This window comes from Anolis sagrei, chromosome 1 (assembly GCF_037176765.1).
Source record: "Anolis sagrei isolate rAnoSag1 chromosome 1, rAnoSag1.mat, whole genome shotgun sequence".
NCBI lineage: Eukaryota > Metazoa > Chordata > Lepidosauria > Squamata > Dactyloidae > Anolis > Anolis sagrei.
In genome coordinates, this window is record NC_090021.1 from 269,516,874 (window position 1) to 269,535,551 (window position 18,678).

The 18,678-nt window shown below is 39.1% G+C and overlaps 1 protein-coding gene across 1 annotated transcript in view; it reads left to right on the forward strand.

Moving 5' to 3' along the window:
* TRIM44 (tripartite motif containing 44) overlaps positions 1-17,408 on the forward strand; it is a 115,257-nt gene extending 97,849 nt beyond the window's left edge. The window contains exons 5-6 of the mRNA XM_060752750.2: positions 11,335-11,461; positions 16,351-17,408. Coding sequence (XP_060608733.2) covers positions 11,335-11,422 — 88 coding nt within the window. The 3' untranslated portion in view covers positions 11,423-11,461; positions 16,351-17,408. The remainder of the gene's footprint in view (positions 1-11,334; positions 11,462-16,350) is intronic.
* The last annotated feature ends 1,270 nt before the right edge of the window (positions 17,409-18,678 follow it).

The window sequence follows — 18,678 nt, forward strand, 5'->3', positions numbered from 1 at the left end:
TTCAAAAAGATGATAAATTTGCTGTCTGGCAAAGGGAAGATTTCTTTAATACTATCCTAATGCAATAATAATAAAAAACCTATTGCTCGTGTGATGAGAAGCAGCCCAAGTAAACATCAGTGGATGCGGCCTAAAATCTCACACGCATCTGTTTGACTTTGAAAAAGATACAAACAAATCACTGTAACATGAGTTTGGATGTTTTAAATCTGCATTGTCATTGGACAATCATTGCATATGTTGCCCCACTATCTTTTTACTTTTGCAATCATTTGTGCTGTCTTTGCTCACTGTCTTCCACAATATGTCTTCCAGTAAATAAAAGAAGTCAGCAACAAATCGCAGTTCATCTCAATAAATTGTTCTTCCAATTTTATTAAATAGTTTGCTTTTTTCACAACTCTTTTGGAAAACAATTTAAAGACTGTAGAATCAAGTAACCATGCATATAAGGGAAAGAACTTCATATTACTAGCAAAATCAGTGCAGGCAGTCCCTGAGCTACAAACATCCAACATATAAACTACTCATAGTTAAGAACAGGGGTGAAACAACAGGAAGTAAGAGAAATCTATCCCTCGGAAGGGAAATTCACTTCTGAAAAAGTTACCATGGGGTGTTGCAACTGAAGCTTTCTCACCAATCCTTGTTTCCACACCAAGTTAAATTTTTCAAAATCCAGTTATCACGGAGACACAAAGTGCAGTGAAATCTTCTGATCAAAGACTGCAAAACAAACACCACAGAGATGTTAACCCTTCACTATGTTATCCATAGCCATACACACACACACACACATACATTAGGGGTTTGCCAAACCTCATTTTAAAATCTTTTGTCATACCTAATTTTTAAGATTTGTATATGTGAACAGATGTTAAGAAACATGAGTGAGCTGAGAAAGAGGCTGAGAAAGCACAGAATTCTGGGAAATGTAATTTGGGAAGGCAAGGAGCCCTATGGCAGATAATTCAAAAGGCCCTGCCCCAAACTACATTTTCCATAATTCTGCGATGCATCGGAAAGCCCCAGTGAAGATAGGGGAGAGATTTGTTTCTCCTAACAGCAGCCAGGGTTCCAATAAATTATTGAATCAGCAAAGAGGAGGACTGACTGATACTTCAGTACTAGTAAGATCTGTGCTGGACTAAGAGGAAATCCCTAAATTGAAATTCTGTGGGTTAATATGTTGTGTTGTGTGTCATATAGAGAGAGTCAATGAAATAGCTGCAGCTTAAAAAAGTTTTGTGAAAACGTTTTTAAAATTCTCAAAAATCAGTAGATGTCTGCATTTTTCTAAAACTTGGGTGGAATGATCCCCTGTTACCTTGTGTCATTGTATAAAAAATCAAAGAGCATTTTGTAGTTTTTTAAAAAATGTTGTTTAAACTTTGAAAATTCTCCAGAAATCTGTGGATAAGTGAAATGTACTGAAACTTGTTGGGCTAACAGAGGTAAACGTGTTCTATAATTGAAGCAAGTTTCATGCCAATAGCACTAACAATGAGGGAGAAAGGAGCCCCTGAAGTTTCCCCATTGGCAGAATTACTTAACAAAAAGTAAACAAAAAGTAGTTAACATGTTATAGTTACAATGTAGACCTCATCCAATTTTAGAAATGCTTTTGTAATGAGTATTGAAACAGGCTATTGTTTCTGCCCTACCTTAGGTAGGTAAAGGTTTTCCCCTGACATTAAGTCCAGTCGTGTCCAACTCTGGGGTTTGGTGTCCATCTCCATTTCTATGCCAAAGAACTGGCGTTGTCCATAGACATCTCCAAGGTCATGTAGCTGGCATGAATGTATGGAACACTGTTATCTTCTGGAGTGGCACCTACTGATCTACTCAAATTTGCATGTTTTCGAACTGCTAGGTTGGCAGAAGCTGGGTCTAACAGCGGGAGCTCACTCTGCTCCCTGGATTCAAACCTTTCAGTCAGGAAATTCAGCAGCTCAGTGGTTTAATCTAAGATAGAACCTTAAATTGCAGTGGAAATAATGCAGTGGATCCCACCAATGTGGATCCTATTTATCCTCCCAGAATTTGGGGTTTATCTCCACTTGGGAATTATGGAATTATGGTAGTTGTAGTTATGCAAGGCCTTTAGCCTTCTCTGCCAAAGAATGTCGTTACTCACCAAACAACAGATCCAGGATTCCATAAAATTTAGCCATGGCAGTTAAAGTGGTATAAAACTGCATTGATTCTATAACAGAGACAACACACCCCACTCGTAGCACAGATTTCTGGGTCACATAGAGGAACAAAAGTCAGCAATAGAGAAATCCTTCTATCTTCTCCTGGGAGAGCCTATTATACAGGGATTGGGGGAAAAATGAGCTGCAACATCCAAAAAGTGGCGAGAAGCTTTGCAAGGCTGACTGAGCCAGTTTGGTCCAGTTTGCCAGGTCCAACTTAAACATTTGGAAAGCTTGACCTAGATATTCTTTTACATACGTATTTGTACATGTAAATGTTATACATAATACACAGTACAAAAATGCATAATGACTGAAGCCTGCCAAATCACTCACCTCTCACAAGAGACAAACATCTTATGCTGCACTCCTCAATTTTTCATTGATATTCATAGGACTCTAAATTAATAAGGAGCAACAGAGAGTTTGGGAAGTGTCTCTGCTAATGCTGTCATATTCCCTGATATCAGTCTCAGAGCTTCTCAGCAACTCCTCAGCAACAGTGACAATTTTCTAGTAAGAAAGTTGAGAAGGCAAAGAAAAGTAAGAAAAGAAGCTGAGGGTGATGGGGGAGGGGGGCACTATAAGAACTAATAATAATTCTGGCTCATCTCTGCAGATGTTGCTTTCGGTGACATACTGATGACTGGCACATGCGTTATCATTCCAGAGGCACTCTCTGATGCATATAATGTGTGAAAATGATTTTGAGGGCTTTTGAGGTACGAATGCGCCACACATGGCAGATTCTGAGTGCTGCTTTGGGCACAGCTGCCTTTTTGCTGCCTCCAGCTGGACTGCAGTGAGACTATTCCTCAGATCTCTGATTCAAGCATGTGTTTTTAAACAATGACTCCAGGAGCTACCTTGCATATGTCAAATTTCCTACAGGGCTATGTGTAAAAAATTGCATATCACTTGTGCAGGCTCCCTGCCCCCCCCCCCCCTCGCACTAATGAGTTCTTTTTAAGCGATATGTAAAATTTAGCCACTCTCTCCTTTTCACTGCTTTGATGGCTTTGAGCCAGGAAGGCATTGCTTCCACTGAGAACAACAATCCCCTGTCTTATCCCAAACTACATGGGATATTTTGCTATAGCCCCACTCTGTCACTGTATACATCTCCCTACTGCTTAGTCTTTGTTTTCAGCTGCATGTCCACTGTGTCTCATTTTCAGGAAGCAACTTTTCTCTGTGCAAAGAACCAGTTACTCCTTTCCCCCCAGATTATCGTAGCTGGCATGCTGTAAGTTACATATACCACCGTAAGTCCAATTTTAACCTGCCTGTGTTTTTATAGTCATTGCAAAGGGAGGGATTCATTACTGCCGAAATTACACTGTTTAGCCAGTATTGCACCACCTGACATCCGCCAGGGAGTAGCAACCAATAGTGAAAGGACCAAGGCAGTGACATCTCTGGCCCACCCCCTGTTTAGGTATCAGCACACCAACACACCAATGACTTATCAAGAAATAGTTTTCTAAGATCTACAGAGACACTTGCTGGAACACCTCAAAAAGCAGGAGTCCAAAAATGACAGGCTCAAACCCAGAACCTCAATCAATGGCTGATACCAAATGAGAGACTCCCTCCTGGGCACACAGAAAACTGGGCGACTTGGAGGGCGATGAACAGACACCATGAGATGCAGAGCCAGCCTTAAGAAATGGGGCTACAAAGTGGAATCCACAGCATGCAAGTGTGGAGAAGAGCAAACCACAGACCACCTACTGCAATGCAACCCTGCCACATGCACAATGGAGGACCTTCTTGCAGCAACAGCAGAGGCACTCCAAGTGGCCAGCTACTGGTCAAAGGACATTTAATAGAATACCATGTCTGCAAACTTTGTGTTTTGTTTTTTTTTTGTTTTTGTTTTTAATGCAATACAACTGTTTTGGTTCGCTCCTGACAGGATAAATAAATAAATTACTGCCTTGCACAACTACCCTATCAGTTCATGTCTCACCTCCCTCCTGTGAGGTACCCCTACATCCATGTAGCAGTAGGAGAGTAGGGAGCATCTGGTTGTGCCTTGGACCCCCCAGTACCCCTCAGGACAGAAGAGTGGAGACACTGTATGGTTCCACCTGGGAGGAAATTTATGCTGATGCAGGATCTAAGCCAATATTCTATTCATGTTTTTGAATCTGTTTTCAGTACTAGAACAGTGACCTTAGATATGTGATAAGTATGTATGAAATATGTCCCCCTGGTGGAGCAGCAGGTTAAACCACTGAACTTGCTGACCGAAAGGTCAATGGTTCAGATCCGGGGAGCGGGATGAGCTCCCACCGTTAGGCCCAGCTTCTGCCAACCCAGCAGGTCGAAAACATGCAAATGTTAGTAGAGCAATAGGTACTGCTTCTGCAGAAAGATAATGGCACTCCATGCAGTCATGCCGGCCACATGACCTTGGAGGTATCTACGTACAATGCTATCACTTCGGCTTAGAAATGGAGATGAGCGCCACCCCTCAGCATCAGACATGGGTAGTGTTAATGTCAGAGGAAACCTATGTATGAAATGCATCTTCTTCACTCCTGATCAGTTGTGTATTATCCATGTTCCTTTTAAATCATAGAATTAACTGTGCAGATTTACACAAACTTTTGAGCCCTAGTACTTTGTTTCCAATTCATTTGTGCTGCTGGGAGACAAACAAATTTACTGATCTCCTTCCAATCTCCTTGCTAATTTTCCTCCTTACAGAGATATCCCCACCCCACCAGTTCTGTGCAAATCCTGCAATCTTGTACCAGAAACTCTTGAGTGTCTCCCCTTTCTACTTCTCAAAAAAGTTTTCCCAACTTCACACATAAAGCCTGAGTTCTTCTTTCCCAAAAATACAGGTCAGGGCAGGTTTAGTAGGTACTTTGCATGAGGTAGGCAGCTCTACTGAAATTAGATAGCTTCAAAATGGTGACACCACTTGGATTTGAGGACATTCTTCACCAAAACATCCCCATTTAGCTAAAAATATTTTTACAGGAATGCATTTTTGCTGTCTTTCTCTTCCCCATTCCTCCCTCCTTCAGTTGTCTGCTATTTGTGGTATAGTTTCACTGCTTTGAGCATTAAGCAATATAGATATGCCTACATCACCACATACAGATACAGCAAAAGACCTAGTTGACAGGAGAGTTTTGTGGCTTATTTGTGTAATGAAATTGGCAAATATAGCCCTCACCACATCATAATGTGCATTTGAAAGGTACATTGTTTGCTACACTTTTATAAATAGAGCATCATGTAGGAAGCAGTTCATAATGGAAAGGTGACCAGTAATTCCTTTGTTGTGCTCCTTCCTCAGAAAGTAAGTTCCCTCATGTACAGGCAGTCCCCAAGTTACAAACAAGATAGGTTCTGTAGTTCCTAAGTTAAATTTGTTTGTAAATCAGAACAGGTACATTTATTAAATGTAACTCCAGCCAAGCATATACATCTGTGTAGTTTTGGATAGCATAGGGAAGGGTGAAAACCCCTGTGGTGTTTGCTTTGCTGTCTGTCCCCCTGTTCAGAAGATTTTGTCCTACTTTTTGTCCTTGTGATAATTGGATTTTGAAAAAAATGGCTTGTTGTGGAAACAAGGATTGGTGATAAAGTTTTAGTGGAGACACCTTTTCCCCATGATACCTCTTTCAGTAGTGAATTTCCCTTCCCAATGATAGATTTCTCTCACTTCCTGTTGTCTCACCTCTCCTGTTGTCTTTACGGTGTGTCGTTTGTAAGTCGGATGTTTGTAACTTGGGGACTGAATTCATTTTAATCTAAAAACTACAAAGAAGTAATTTGTTTTCATGGATTCAGGAGAAGTGAATATTTTTCTTCTTTTAAATCCTACACAAACATACTTCTGTGGAGAGGTGACTTTAACAAACAAAAACAAAAATCAGATCACAGCGAATTTCCATATTCAGGTAATATTTGTACTTGTCACTTGATAATTCATAATATATGCCTCAGGTTGACAAAGGTAGATCATTGCATTGCATTACTTGTTATTCCTACTTGTGCTAGGTATAGGAACTCTGATATGCAACTGGCCTTGTCATTATACTTGCATATGAGCAGAGTCTCATGTGTGGAAACACTTTGGAAACCTGTTCAAAGTTTCTGTTCTTTAAATGAACTGAATAGGAGGGAAACTTTTTGTGTGATGTCTTACACACAGTGGTATTGCTGTCACTGCGTCCTTGCCAGCTGTCACTATGCTGCTTCCTTCTTTTCTATATAACATTCTGCCACCAGAGCATAGTTAAGTGAGCCAAGGAAGATATAATGGAGTCTCAGTGGAGTGCATTTTCTTGAAACCATCAACCTAACATATCTTTATCAAACCTTTATATTCCCCTAAAATAACAATTCACTCACATTAGTTTCTTGGTTTGTCTCTTTCTCCTGCTGTTATATCCAGTGTCCACCTATTTTTGCTACCAGCTGCTTTCTAACTTCCTGCCTGCTTTTTTAAAATATACAAAACCACTTTTACCTTGTGATGACTCCTGTGATATCTTACATAAACTTATTCTCAAGACACTTTTTTAAAGCCTGTTCCAGATGATGGATAGGCCATATAACAGACTGCGGGGAAGATGAATACACAGGAGAGGCTCCCACCATGTGTCACATAATGTAGAGACTTCCCTGCAATCTTTATTGTATTACCTATTCTCCTGCTACTCCATAGAGCAGAACAGATTGGAAGTGCTGGTTGTCCCATTCTGTCAATTTTCTTTTGTCTGTTGATTTTGTTGAACATTTAGAGTTACTTGTAGCTACAAAGACAACTGGGCAGAAAGAAAATAAAAGGAGAGTAGTTCATTTGAGGAGCCCCCGGTGGCGCAGTGGGTTAAAGCGTTGCTGAGCTTGTTGACTGAAAGGTCGCAAGTTTGATTCCGGGGAGCAGTGTGAGTTTCCGCTGTCAGCCCCAGCTTCTGCCAACCTAGCAGTTTGAAAACATGCAAATGTGAGTAGATCAATAGGTACCGCTCCGGCGGGAAGGTAACGGTGTTGCATGCAGTCATGCCGGCCACATGACTTTGGAGATGTCTACGGACAACACCAGCTCTTCAGCTTAGAAATGGAGATGAGCACCACACCCCAGAGTTGGACATGACTGGACTTAATGTCAGGGGAACACCTTTACCTTAGATCATCTGAAGCAGAGCCATATATGTTAGCATATCTTGGTAGCATATCATAATGGAAATGGAGAAACTACAATTACTTTGAAAAGGAGGATAATTTTGATTTTGGCCCTGTAATTCAGGAGGTAGCCCCTGGTCCATATCAGATTCACCAAACCTCTTCACTTATCCATCTTAAGCATCTGTCACTTCACTACCTCCATCCATCACCATTGTCTTCGTGCCACCTCTATTGGTTTAGGACACTATGTATGCTTTTCTATAACTACATGAATGGCTAAAGGAAAATATAGGGGTTGGTATTTGACTGTTTTTAGACAACATAAAGTAAATAAGAGAAATCATGCTTTCCAGAAGGGTAGGTTGTGGGGTCGTTAGCTTGCCCCATAATTTAAATAACCACTAATTTCAGGTTTACATAACGTGGGTACCTGTTTTCTGGAATATAAGGTACTTGGTAGTTTAACAACTGAACACTGAGCAAACAAATAGTTTAATATTTTGGCTAGTGTTTACTTGGCTTTGTCGAATCTGTTTGCTGTCATTAGCTATTTGTCTGTACTGAAAGCTGTTCACAATCAGGTGTAACAGAGAGTAGGTCGTGCTATTACAAAAAATATAGGCTTTGTTCATCCATTCACAAACTTCTGTAGATCAGAATCTTTCAGGCAGTAGAATGGTGAAGGTATGTGACCAATCCTGCAGCATTCCCAAAGTTTACTTCTCTATGTGTTGGTTTTCACTTTGTTGATTCTCTTTCAATATTCTTTATTATCTGTGTATTAGCTTTGAAAAGGAACAGGCAATGAGAGAAGGCCCCTGGTACACCCTAAGGCAGGTATGGGCAACCCCATGCCCAGGGATCAGATGCAGCCCCTTGGGCTCTTTTCTCAGGCCATCCTCTCTCACCCTTCCCTTTTGTCTTTCTTTCCTTCTCTCTTTCCTTTTATCCTTCCCTTCTTTCCATCCTTCTCTTTCTCCCTTTCTTCCTTACTTCTCTTTTTCCTTCCTCCCTTCCTTCCCTTTTATCTTTCCTTCCTTTCTTCCCTCTCTCCCTCTTTCGCCTTCCATCCTTTTCTTCCTCCCTTTCGGCCTTTCTTCTTTCTCTCTTTCTTTCCTCTTTCCTTTCCTTCTTTCCATCACTAGGAAGCCAGGCCTCCTGGCAAGGACAGCTAGCATGCAGCCCCCAACTTAGAAAGTTTGCCCAGGCTTTCCCCAAGGCCATACAGCTGCCAAAAGTGGCATACACTGGGTGGAAAAAATGAAGTGGCAAGAAGTATTCTTCTGACTTTGGGGGAAAATATTTTTTAATGTTAAACCATCAAGTCAGCCCCTAGATTGCCTTTCCTGCAGGCTTTCAATAGAAGCAACTCACATTTGGAGGAAGCAGAAAAAGGGTAATATGTGTAGTCTGGAGGATTTGTGACCAATTAAAACAGCTGCGTGTTGGGGGTAGGGGAGATACCAATGCCCCTGGACTGCTGTTTGCTTGTACCTTGTATAGACATAATAGAATGTTCAGAAGTGCATGCTTGTGTTCAACTTACATGTGTGTTTGATACAATTCATTATACAGGGAAGAAAACAATTAATGGAATAAGATGAGCTCCAAATGAACTCCCAGATGGATTAAAAGAAATCTTGTGTGGGCTTCTTTTAATCCATGAACTCTGATACCATTGTTCTATATGTTATACCGTAGTCATTTCTTTTTCCTAGAGAATCTACAGTACCCCTGTCTGTGGCTTCCATGAGAAAAGGGAATGGCTGTTGCAAAAAAAAAAAAAAAAAAGTCTTCTAGGATGGAAGACAATAGTTTAAAAGACAACTCAGGATATTGAGTTAGATAGCACTTGGCTCTTATCTGATAAACTCTTATAGTCTAAAGTAAATAATAATATTCCTATGCCCATAGGTGTCTCAAGGATATTGGTTTTGTTTACTATATATCACTAATCCCTTGTTCAGGGTGAATTTAGTAACAGAGGATTCTAGGATTCCATATTTTCTAACAGTATATGGGCTAAAAACACATAATGACATAAAGTAGGTGTTCATCTGACCCTGAAGACCCTTAGCACTAGTAGTCATCATTGGGAAACATATTCCTCTCCTTTGCTACCTTTAATTTTTGCTTTTCCTTAAAATGTTTGCCTTTGTGTAAATCTTCCTTGTGATTCCTAATTAAAACATATTTTCAGGGCTTTCCTCAACAAGGTTCATCTTTCAATGAATTTCTAATGTTTCAGTGAGCTAGTGGCTTGCAAGCAGTAGTATAAAGATGTGCATATGGCCATCTGGTCTGCCTTTATTAAACCTTGGGCTTAATGCTGAATAAGCTGTTTATGTTGCAGCTTATAATATGCAAGAGGCTATTCCTTCTCCATCTCTTCATCCTCACTCTTTTGACTGTGCTTTCCCTATTCCATCCCATTGGCTCTGTTTTAAATGTGTTAGAACCTTTGTGATAATAATGGTTTTAAAGGGGCCATGTACAGTTTTGGCATGGTTACCTGAAAGTATAAGACAGAATGAAAAATTCTCTCCCAACTGCAAATAAAAGCAGAAATAGGTAAAGGGGCAATAATGCAGATGCCAAAAAATGAAGGAAAGAAGATTGAGGGATGCTATGCTTTGAAACATGAGCAGGATAGTGTGCATAATAGGAAACCATTGCCATTATGCATGAAATGACAATTCTGTGATCTTCACAGGAACAACATAATTTGTTCATAGAACAATTTAATTCAGATGTAATGGACATCTATGGATACCTCCTGTATTTGACCTTACCTGCACATTCAGAGATAGCAGAAATCTCATGTTGACACTTTAAACTTATCACAGTTTACCACAGTGTCCATACCTTCGAAACTGTTGGTTTGCTTAAACTCTAAATACGGGGGAGGGGGGGGGGGACTAGGATCTGAAATCTATCTTTATTTTTGTGTTATTCTGAAATTGTAGTTTAAACCATACTTCATTGTATTTTGATATTATAGGAAACTGTAGTTTGTTGAAAAATGAGAATATTTGAAAAGGGAGGGCTGAAGGAGAAGCATGTATGCCTAGAGCTCACAGTTTTGTATAGTGCAAAGAAGTTATAGCTCAAAACTAGGAACACATGTTTTGGATGCAGAAATTCCCAGTTTAAGTCCCTGTAATCCCCAGTTAAAAAGATAAAATAGTAGGTAATAGTGAGTCCTTGTGCCAAGGAATCACAGCTGGTCAGACTAGTGAAAACTGTGCTAAACAGATACATAGTTTAATTTTATATAAGGTAACTTCTATTCCTTTATTCTTCTAATTTTCTATTAAATGTGATTTTTTCTTCTTTTTATTAAGGAATGCTCAACCTTGCTTAGAAAGAGACAATTCAGGAAGATATAAATCAAGATGGTTACATTAACATTTAATTAAGGGTTTAAAAGAATTCTTTAAGTAAACTGGAAATTTTGTGAAGCTAGTGGGACTGAGCTATTTAAGAATAGTGTATAAAACTTTGTGTAATGCACAACCAAGCCAATGCACTAGGAAACGGGGGAATCTGTTAATCTCTGTGAAGCAGCTGCCAGTTTTCAGTCTAACTTTGGGATCTGCTAATATTTAAGCCAGGGGGTGCTTTTTAGCATTAGCAGTAAGCAGTTTTATTCCTCTTCCATTGAGGCACGTGGATGTCATAGTAAAGAAGAGATGCACATTTATGCATTGACTTGCAGCTACTAATTTACCGTATTTATTCAATCGGAACAGTGTGTATCCATTTGTTTATTGCTCAGAATTTGTTGCTGCCTGCAGTTGTCATGCCTAATGTGATTTTGACCATACCCTTTAAGCATGCCTGTTGTACTCTGTTAGCTTTATATTGGCAGTAATATTGATTTATGGTCACAACAGACCTTAACATTACACCACCGATCACAATCCACACATTCACAAACTTAAGGACATCTGTGGTTATTCTCCATTTCTCTTTCATCTAGGCCTGACCAGAATCCTCCTCCCAATCTTCCCCAAAGAAACAGGAGAGACAGTGATGATGATCCATCATTGGCCAATGGACCTTGTTGAGCAGAGGGGAGTAGCAAGGATACTGGAGAGTCTAAACAGGTATTTGTATTTAGGAATTGCAGATGAGATCTACAATACATTTCCATAATAGCTGATGTGGATTTTTCTTTTTTGCTTTTGTTTACAATTCGATTTCAAAGGTTACTCAGCCAAGAATCTTACTGTGGGTTGTCTTGAGCATGACATTAGTTCTTACTGTACAACAACAAAACAACAATACTTTATTTATATCCCACCCCATCTCCCCATGGGGTCTCACAAAGTGTGTCAGTAAGATAAAATGAGATGAGAACATACTGCGCTGTGTTCTATGGTCAGAAAAAAAATCCCACAGAAATGAGATAGTGAGCATAGTTCACCTGATGGTCTTTGTGGTGTTAGAAAAAAAATATCTAATTCTCATTCTGGCATCATTATTGAAAAGAGTACTGAATGGTTCATAAACAACCAAAACAAATGGAAATCCACAAAAGATACTAACTCATTTATTTTGTGCGCTCTTGCAAGTACTGATTCTAATGTGTCTCACTGTGAAAGAGCTCAAGAGATCAAGCCAGAACCACTTGAGGCTGGATCTACACTAATTTAGTTGAACTCCGTTCCCTCTGAAATCCATTGAAAGTTTGGTTCCTCCCATATTTTTCTTTTTTTAAGCATAGGACCTCAATCAAGAAATTGCTTCTAATATGGTGTACATATTTCTCACATCAACTGCAGGACTACACTGATACTTAATTTTACACTAAAATATCACAGTTATATCTCAAAATGCCAGACAAATGCCTTTCTAAATGCCTTTCCTTCCTAGAAATCTGAGATCCCATGCATGTTAAGTGGCATATATAGTAAGTTGTTTTTTTCAAAATTCCAGAGGGAATCTAAAAAGTGTCTACGATTCTTATACTGCTGTTTTTTTCTGAAGGAAATGGAAGTGCATCCGTTTCCAACCTATTTACGACAGCAAAACTGCTGCTGAGAAATATTTCTTTACACTGTCACCCTGCTTGTACTCCTTGATATTGTCTATGTCTCAATAACACTAATGCAATAAAGTTGATTCATGTGCTGGGAAAAATTCAGCCAGGACCGGCTGATCAGTAATATTTTAAAACCTCTTGGGATCCCAGCCCCCCTTGCAGTAGTCAAAGGAAAGGGAACAATAAAGTCTTGCTTTGGGTTTAATTCCAGGAGAGGCCATGGATACAGTTCAAACTCTAGGAGGCTTGCTGTGGAGAACGTTTCACAAAGGGCACTTTGTTCCCTTTTGGGACAGATGCCACTGAATTAGTAGAGTTCATTTCTTAATTATTTCTCTTGGGTTGTGCCGTTTCCAGCTTGCTCCCCAGCACTTTCACACAGATATGCTTGGAATGGTACATGAGGTGGAAAACAGCTCCAAAGATTTGCTTTTTATGCATGGCGTGGCTTGCTTGTGTCATCGCTGAGCTCTTTCTTGTTTCTAGGATACCCGTGCATGGCCTTAATTTATGGAACTTGTTTTATGAGCTTTTTCACCCTCCTCCCCCTCCCATCACCTCTGATGTATTCTAATTTTCCTGCTAAGTTTCTTTATGTTTGGTGCCAAGGCCAACCTTTAAGCCTAAACTTGAAATAATCCTCTTTACCAGACTGTGGTCTGAGGTACTGAGAGTCTGTATTGTAAAGAATGATGTGGGATATTTAGTGAAAGACTCATGGGGGGGGGGGGGGGGACCTTGTTGGTAAATGGGATGTCCTTAAAGATGGTCAGTCCAAGAGGGAGGGAGGAAAAAATAGGAATCCAGACTACAGAGGTTTCATCAAAGTCTGCCCATTTTAATCCCGTGATAGTCTCTCCCCTTCCAACATGAAATTACTAATTACATCTTCATAAAGCAAGCTAGTGATAGTTCCAGTTGCTGCTAAATAAAACAAAGACCAACTCTGCAACAGCATGTCAAAGGAGTATTTTCCTGACCTGGAATCAATCAGAGCGGTTTTTTAAAACTTTCTTCTCATCTGTAATTATTGTAAATATGTTCTTTGCATATTTTTGGGACTTTCAATGTCTCATTTTAGCAAATAAAGCAGTATAAAACAAATAATAGGGCTTTCTTGGTGCATGTGCTTTGTTGAACCATATGGAAAGGACAAATTGAGAACCAAACTAAGGTATTTGTATCTCTGTTGTGACAGGAAGCAAGCTCCTTTAAAAAAGCAAACATATTATGAGGGAATTAAAATGATATCAATTGCATTCATTCATCCTTCTTTGTAAGAAGCATTTCATTAGAAAATATTATGTGTGAAATCACACGTAGAATCCAAGCTGTTTTGTGTCATGGTTGCCTAGTTATACAGAATTGATTACTCTGGCCTCATCTACACTGACTATTTAATACAGCTTCAAGATTACTTGAAATAAGTGGCTACAAAAGGCACACCACCAGTGCATGCAGCTGCATGATTAAAAGGTTTACAGGGCATTAAGGTAATCTCAAAAAATCCCTTTAGTGTGCTACTACAGATCCCAACGTATCCCAGATCATGGGGCAAAATCATTCCTGCAGGATGCAAAGCACATTGTAGACACCTGCCTTCTCTAATGTACTTTGTGGGATTCAGGGGTTGTTGAAAAAATTCCCAGGGGCATGGCTGGCTAGCTGGGGGCTAATTGACCCCCTCAGAGGGGTAATTGCTTCCACTCTTTTTGTTTTTCATCTCCTGTGCCTTAGAGCACTTATTTGCATCTCATCCTTAAATTGGGGTGGTGAGTGGGGAGACACAGAATGGTTTGAAGTCAAGTTCCATGATTAATGCAATCAACTACCTGATCTCAAACCAGCTTCATATAAGTCAACCTAATCACTGGCCTGGCAAAGCCAGTTCCTCCCAAACCGATCTAAGTGGTCAGTGTAGCTCTTAGTTACTGATTGATCCTTAAAATGATGATTTGAAAGAAGATTCGGTCTTTTTTTCTGAATACAGAAAGTCATTGACAATGGAGTCCCACAACAAAGTTGAATAATAATAATAATAATTATTATTATTAATAATAATAATAATAATAATACTTTATTTATATTCCGCTCTATCTCCCCAAAGGATCTCAGAGCAGATTCCACACATAAAAGATAAACATTCAATGCCCGAATACAACAACAATATATTCATACTAACAAAATTTATACAACCCAACATATAAATACAAATTATAACTTAACAAACTAAAATTAAATAAAAAGCACAACCTGTTATAACAGACATAAGACAAAACGTCAAACATCAAATGGAAACAATAATTTCCCATTTCTTTGGGGCAAATCAATTAATCATTGCTCAAGATATCTATTGAGCTGGTGGGGTAAGCAGGGCATGGATACGGATGGCAGCTATTAGTCAGAGGTATAATGGTAGTATTACCAACTACTATTCCTCCTCCTTGTAAGCCTCATAAAACTAACAGCAATCTTTTTTTTAAATAAAGAAACAATCCCAGTTCAGATGTTGTATAGTGGTTTGAACATTGGACTATGATTCTGGAGACCAGAATTTGAAATTTTGTTCAGCCATGGAAACTGACAGGGTGACCCTGGGCAAGTCACAGACTCTCAGACGAAGGCAAAGGCAACCCCTTCTGAACAATCTTACCAAGAACACCACATGAAAGATTCACCTTAGGCTCACCGTAAGTCAGAAATGAGTTGAAGGCAAACAAAAGCAACAGCATTATTGCTGGAGCTGTCTCTTTTTTTTTTAGTTGTGCAGGAAAAGATGCTGCAACTTGGCATCTACAACTGTCAGTCCTTCCCCTGCAGGTTGACTTAAATTTTAACAAGCTCTTTGTGTCAATCATCTCTAGAACATCTTTCAGAATAAAGAAGTCTTGGAAATTTTTCATAGAGCTATCTATTGGTTAAAGTTTTCATTGCTGTCAAAGACTCTACTGAGTTTTCTATCTTGCCTTATTAAAAGGGTTAGATGGAGAGAGGAATGATAATATAATACATTATTTAGCTTGAAATGGGGAGGGGGGAATCTTGTTGCTCCCTAATGTCTTCCAACTGCATTCTCCATTTATTTCTGTTTACCTTGAGTCATTGTTGTGCCTGAAATTAGATTGAAAGAATATAAGCAAGATAAGAAGGTGGGAAGAGGAAAAAAGAGAGTATGATCTCATGATAGGAGTTTTAATAAGTTAATCACTATGAGGAATGGCATTCTCTCCAGAGTTTGAAATATAGTTTTAAAAGAAGGGAAGACAATTTGGAAGATATGATCCTGAGGAATGCAAACTCTGAGCTTCAGCAGTTTATTCTCTGAGTACAAGTAGAGTAAATCCATATAGAAACTTTTTCCTAGGCAGTCCTCTTGCCATTTGTCCCAAGACCCATACTACCCTTACCAGGATGGCAGACATGATCTATTAATATTATTGTTATTATTAACATTATTGATAGTAGATTTAACATTCTTTTCTGTTACTTCCAAGCAAGCACCATAGTTACTTTTATTAGTAGTGCTTATTACGTACAGCTTCTGGGCTAAAGAAGAGAATGATATTTTCTTCAGCAAATACACATACTACAATAGTAAGTGAATTGCCATGAAAATAACAACCAGGGCTCAAAATATTGATACTGTGCATTGTTTAACTAGGATTGTCATATGTGAAATCAATTATCTTCAAACCTGCATCTTAAACTTGAAAGAACACTAGCGACAAACACCATGTGTCTGTGTAATGACTGGGTAGGATGATGGGTTTTTTTATCATGTGTAATGAACAACTGTGTCAGGTTTTTTCTCCTTCAGGTTATAATTATACCAAGTTGCCAAGAAAGTTATTGCTATATTTGGATTATAATTTCTCTCCCAAATCCCATAAAGCCTCAATTGAAGACTTCCATTTTTCCCATTACTCACTGGAATTCTCCTTACATTTGCAGAAGGATGCCTCTACATTCACACTCCAGGTGGTGAAGATCTCTCGTGGTCTTCGAAAGACTATAAGTCCTGAATCTGTAAAAGAAACAGTCAATTACCTTTGCTGTCTTAGCACCTTCTGTGTATTAAGATTGTCTTCCTTCTACCAGTTACATCCTTTGCAACACCTCTTCATGCCTAATGAGATTTGCTGATCAGTCATGTTCTTTCTAAAGTCATCTTCCAAAAAACAAGGCTGAAAATGTGCAGTTTGTAATCAGAATAAAAATGACATATAGAGGTGGAAGTCCAACTGTAAAAGCTTTGCTGGTATAGGGGTTCCGAGGACTTTAATAATTCAATGCAGCTGAAATGATAGGGAATAAAATTGTAATTTACAGTTCTCTTTTAAAAGACTATTTGAGATTCAGCATTGCCTTCCTTATCTTGTATTTTGTTTTCATTGCTGCTGTGTAATTGCATTTAGAAGGATGCTTGACTATCTGATCTGCAACAGAAGCAAGAGACATGTATCAAGATGCTCACAAACGGTTGTTTCTTGATAGAATTGCCCCTTTGAACAAATCTTGCCCCCCAGAAAACTTTTAATAGATTCACTTCATAGTTACCCGAAGTCAGAAATGACTTGAAAGGTGCACCACAACAATACAAGTGTTTGCGAGTTCCTGGTTCGGTTTTTTCTTTATTCTAAGTACAATCGGCTTTTCAGATCTGCAGGCTCAGATTTGCAAATTTTATATACATAGCACAGTATGCAACATAAATAGTGAACAAGAGAGAGAGAGGAGTCTGGCAAGAGAAGCAAGTCTGGCAAATGGCTTGGTATGAATCCACATTTTCTCCCTTTCACAGATCCTTGGTCTCTCTCCAACCTCACAACTTTCTCCAACCTTGTGTTTCATTCATTTGTCACTGTATGTGAGACCTGTTCATCTGCAGATTTTTGGATCCACAAGGAATCCTGAAACCAATCTCCTGCAGATACAGGAGACTGTCTGTAGTCCCCTGAAGGTCTTAAATGTATGCATTTCCTACTAATAAACATCTTCCTTTTCAGCAACCTAAGATGTGATTTTTGTTTCTCCTGTGGCTCCACCGGATGCTCCCCAGTTTTTTGCTTCTTAGCTTTTCAGTAATTTTCTCTCCCATTATCTGAGCATCACAGTTGAGTGGATGATCTCAAGTACTAAGGAGGGGTACAAAAATCCCACGTGGGCATACAGCAAAGTGAGAACAAAGAGAGTCAAGGAAGCTAACCTATAGTGAAGGTTGGTTTTCCTGAAGCACAAAGACTAGATTCTCAATTTCCTCCTCCCATGAACATCAGAAATCATTGAACAGCCACCTGTTGATCTAGTTTGCATTAACTATTGATCTAGTTTGCATTAAGGAATTGCAGTCAGCCCTCCATATCCAGATTCTGCATCTACACATTTAACCATCCATGACTTTAAAATATTTCCCAGGAAAAAAAAACTCTAGAAGCAAACCCTAATTTTTCCATTTTGTATAAAGGACAACATTTTACTAGATTATGGTTTATAATGAGACTTAAGCACCCACAGATTTTGGCATCCACGTGGGACCCTGGAATCTAACCCCAGTGGATAGCAAATTTCTTGTAACTTGTCCATGTGAACCTGAAGGAAGGGCCATCATGTAAAATATGCCTTTTTGCTAATATATATTTCTTGCTTGGAATAAAATCCTTTCCTTTTAAAAATCTCTTGCGTTCCATACTCTTTTGCGTGCCTTTGCTTGTATTATCAACTATGATTGGCAGGAGCTCTCTGGGGATTTAGACAAGGTTTCTTTCTTAGTCCATTTGCGAGATGTTGTGGATTCTGCTTGGAACTTCTGCATTCACAGCACATACTCTTCAGCTGAGCTACTGCTCCTTTACAGTACAGTACAACGTAGTGTTCCAAATAATATTCAACCCAAAACTCACTTAGTTTCCAAAGTTAAACAAGACTGTGTTTGTTTGAGGCTGTATGGTGACATTATATTAAATTTCACAATTCTGTATTTAAAGGAGACTAGCTTTGTCCTCCAGATCTTATAATTTGCTTTCCTGTTGCTGTTTGTGGGGGAATGATGGTAACAAGCATATGCTAGGCCTGTTCATTCCTGCATTGTTGTAAAACAGTGATTAGCTCAGAAGAATATAAAAATTGCCAGCACATAGCTTCAGTTTAAACAAATTACAGTGTTGGTACATACATAAGCACTTCTATGGATGTGGTTGTGCTACGGGGATTAAAAATGAGAGCAAAACCCAATTGAATACATATATATGTTCAGTGTGCAATAAAAATAAAAGAATACTA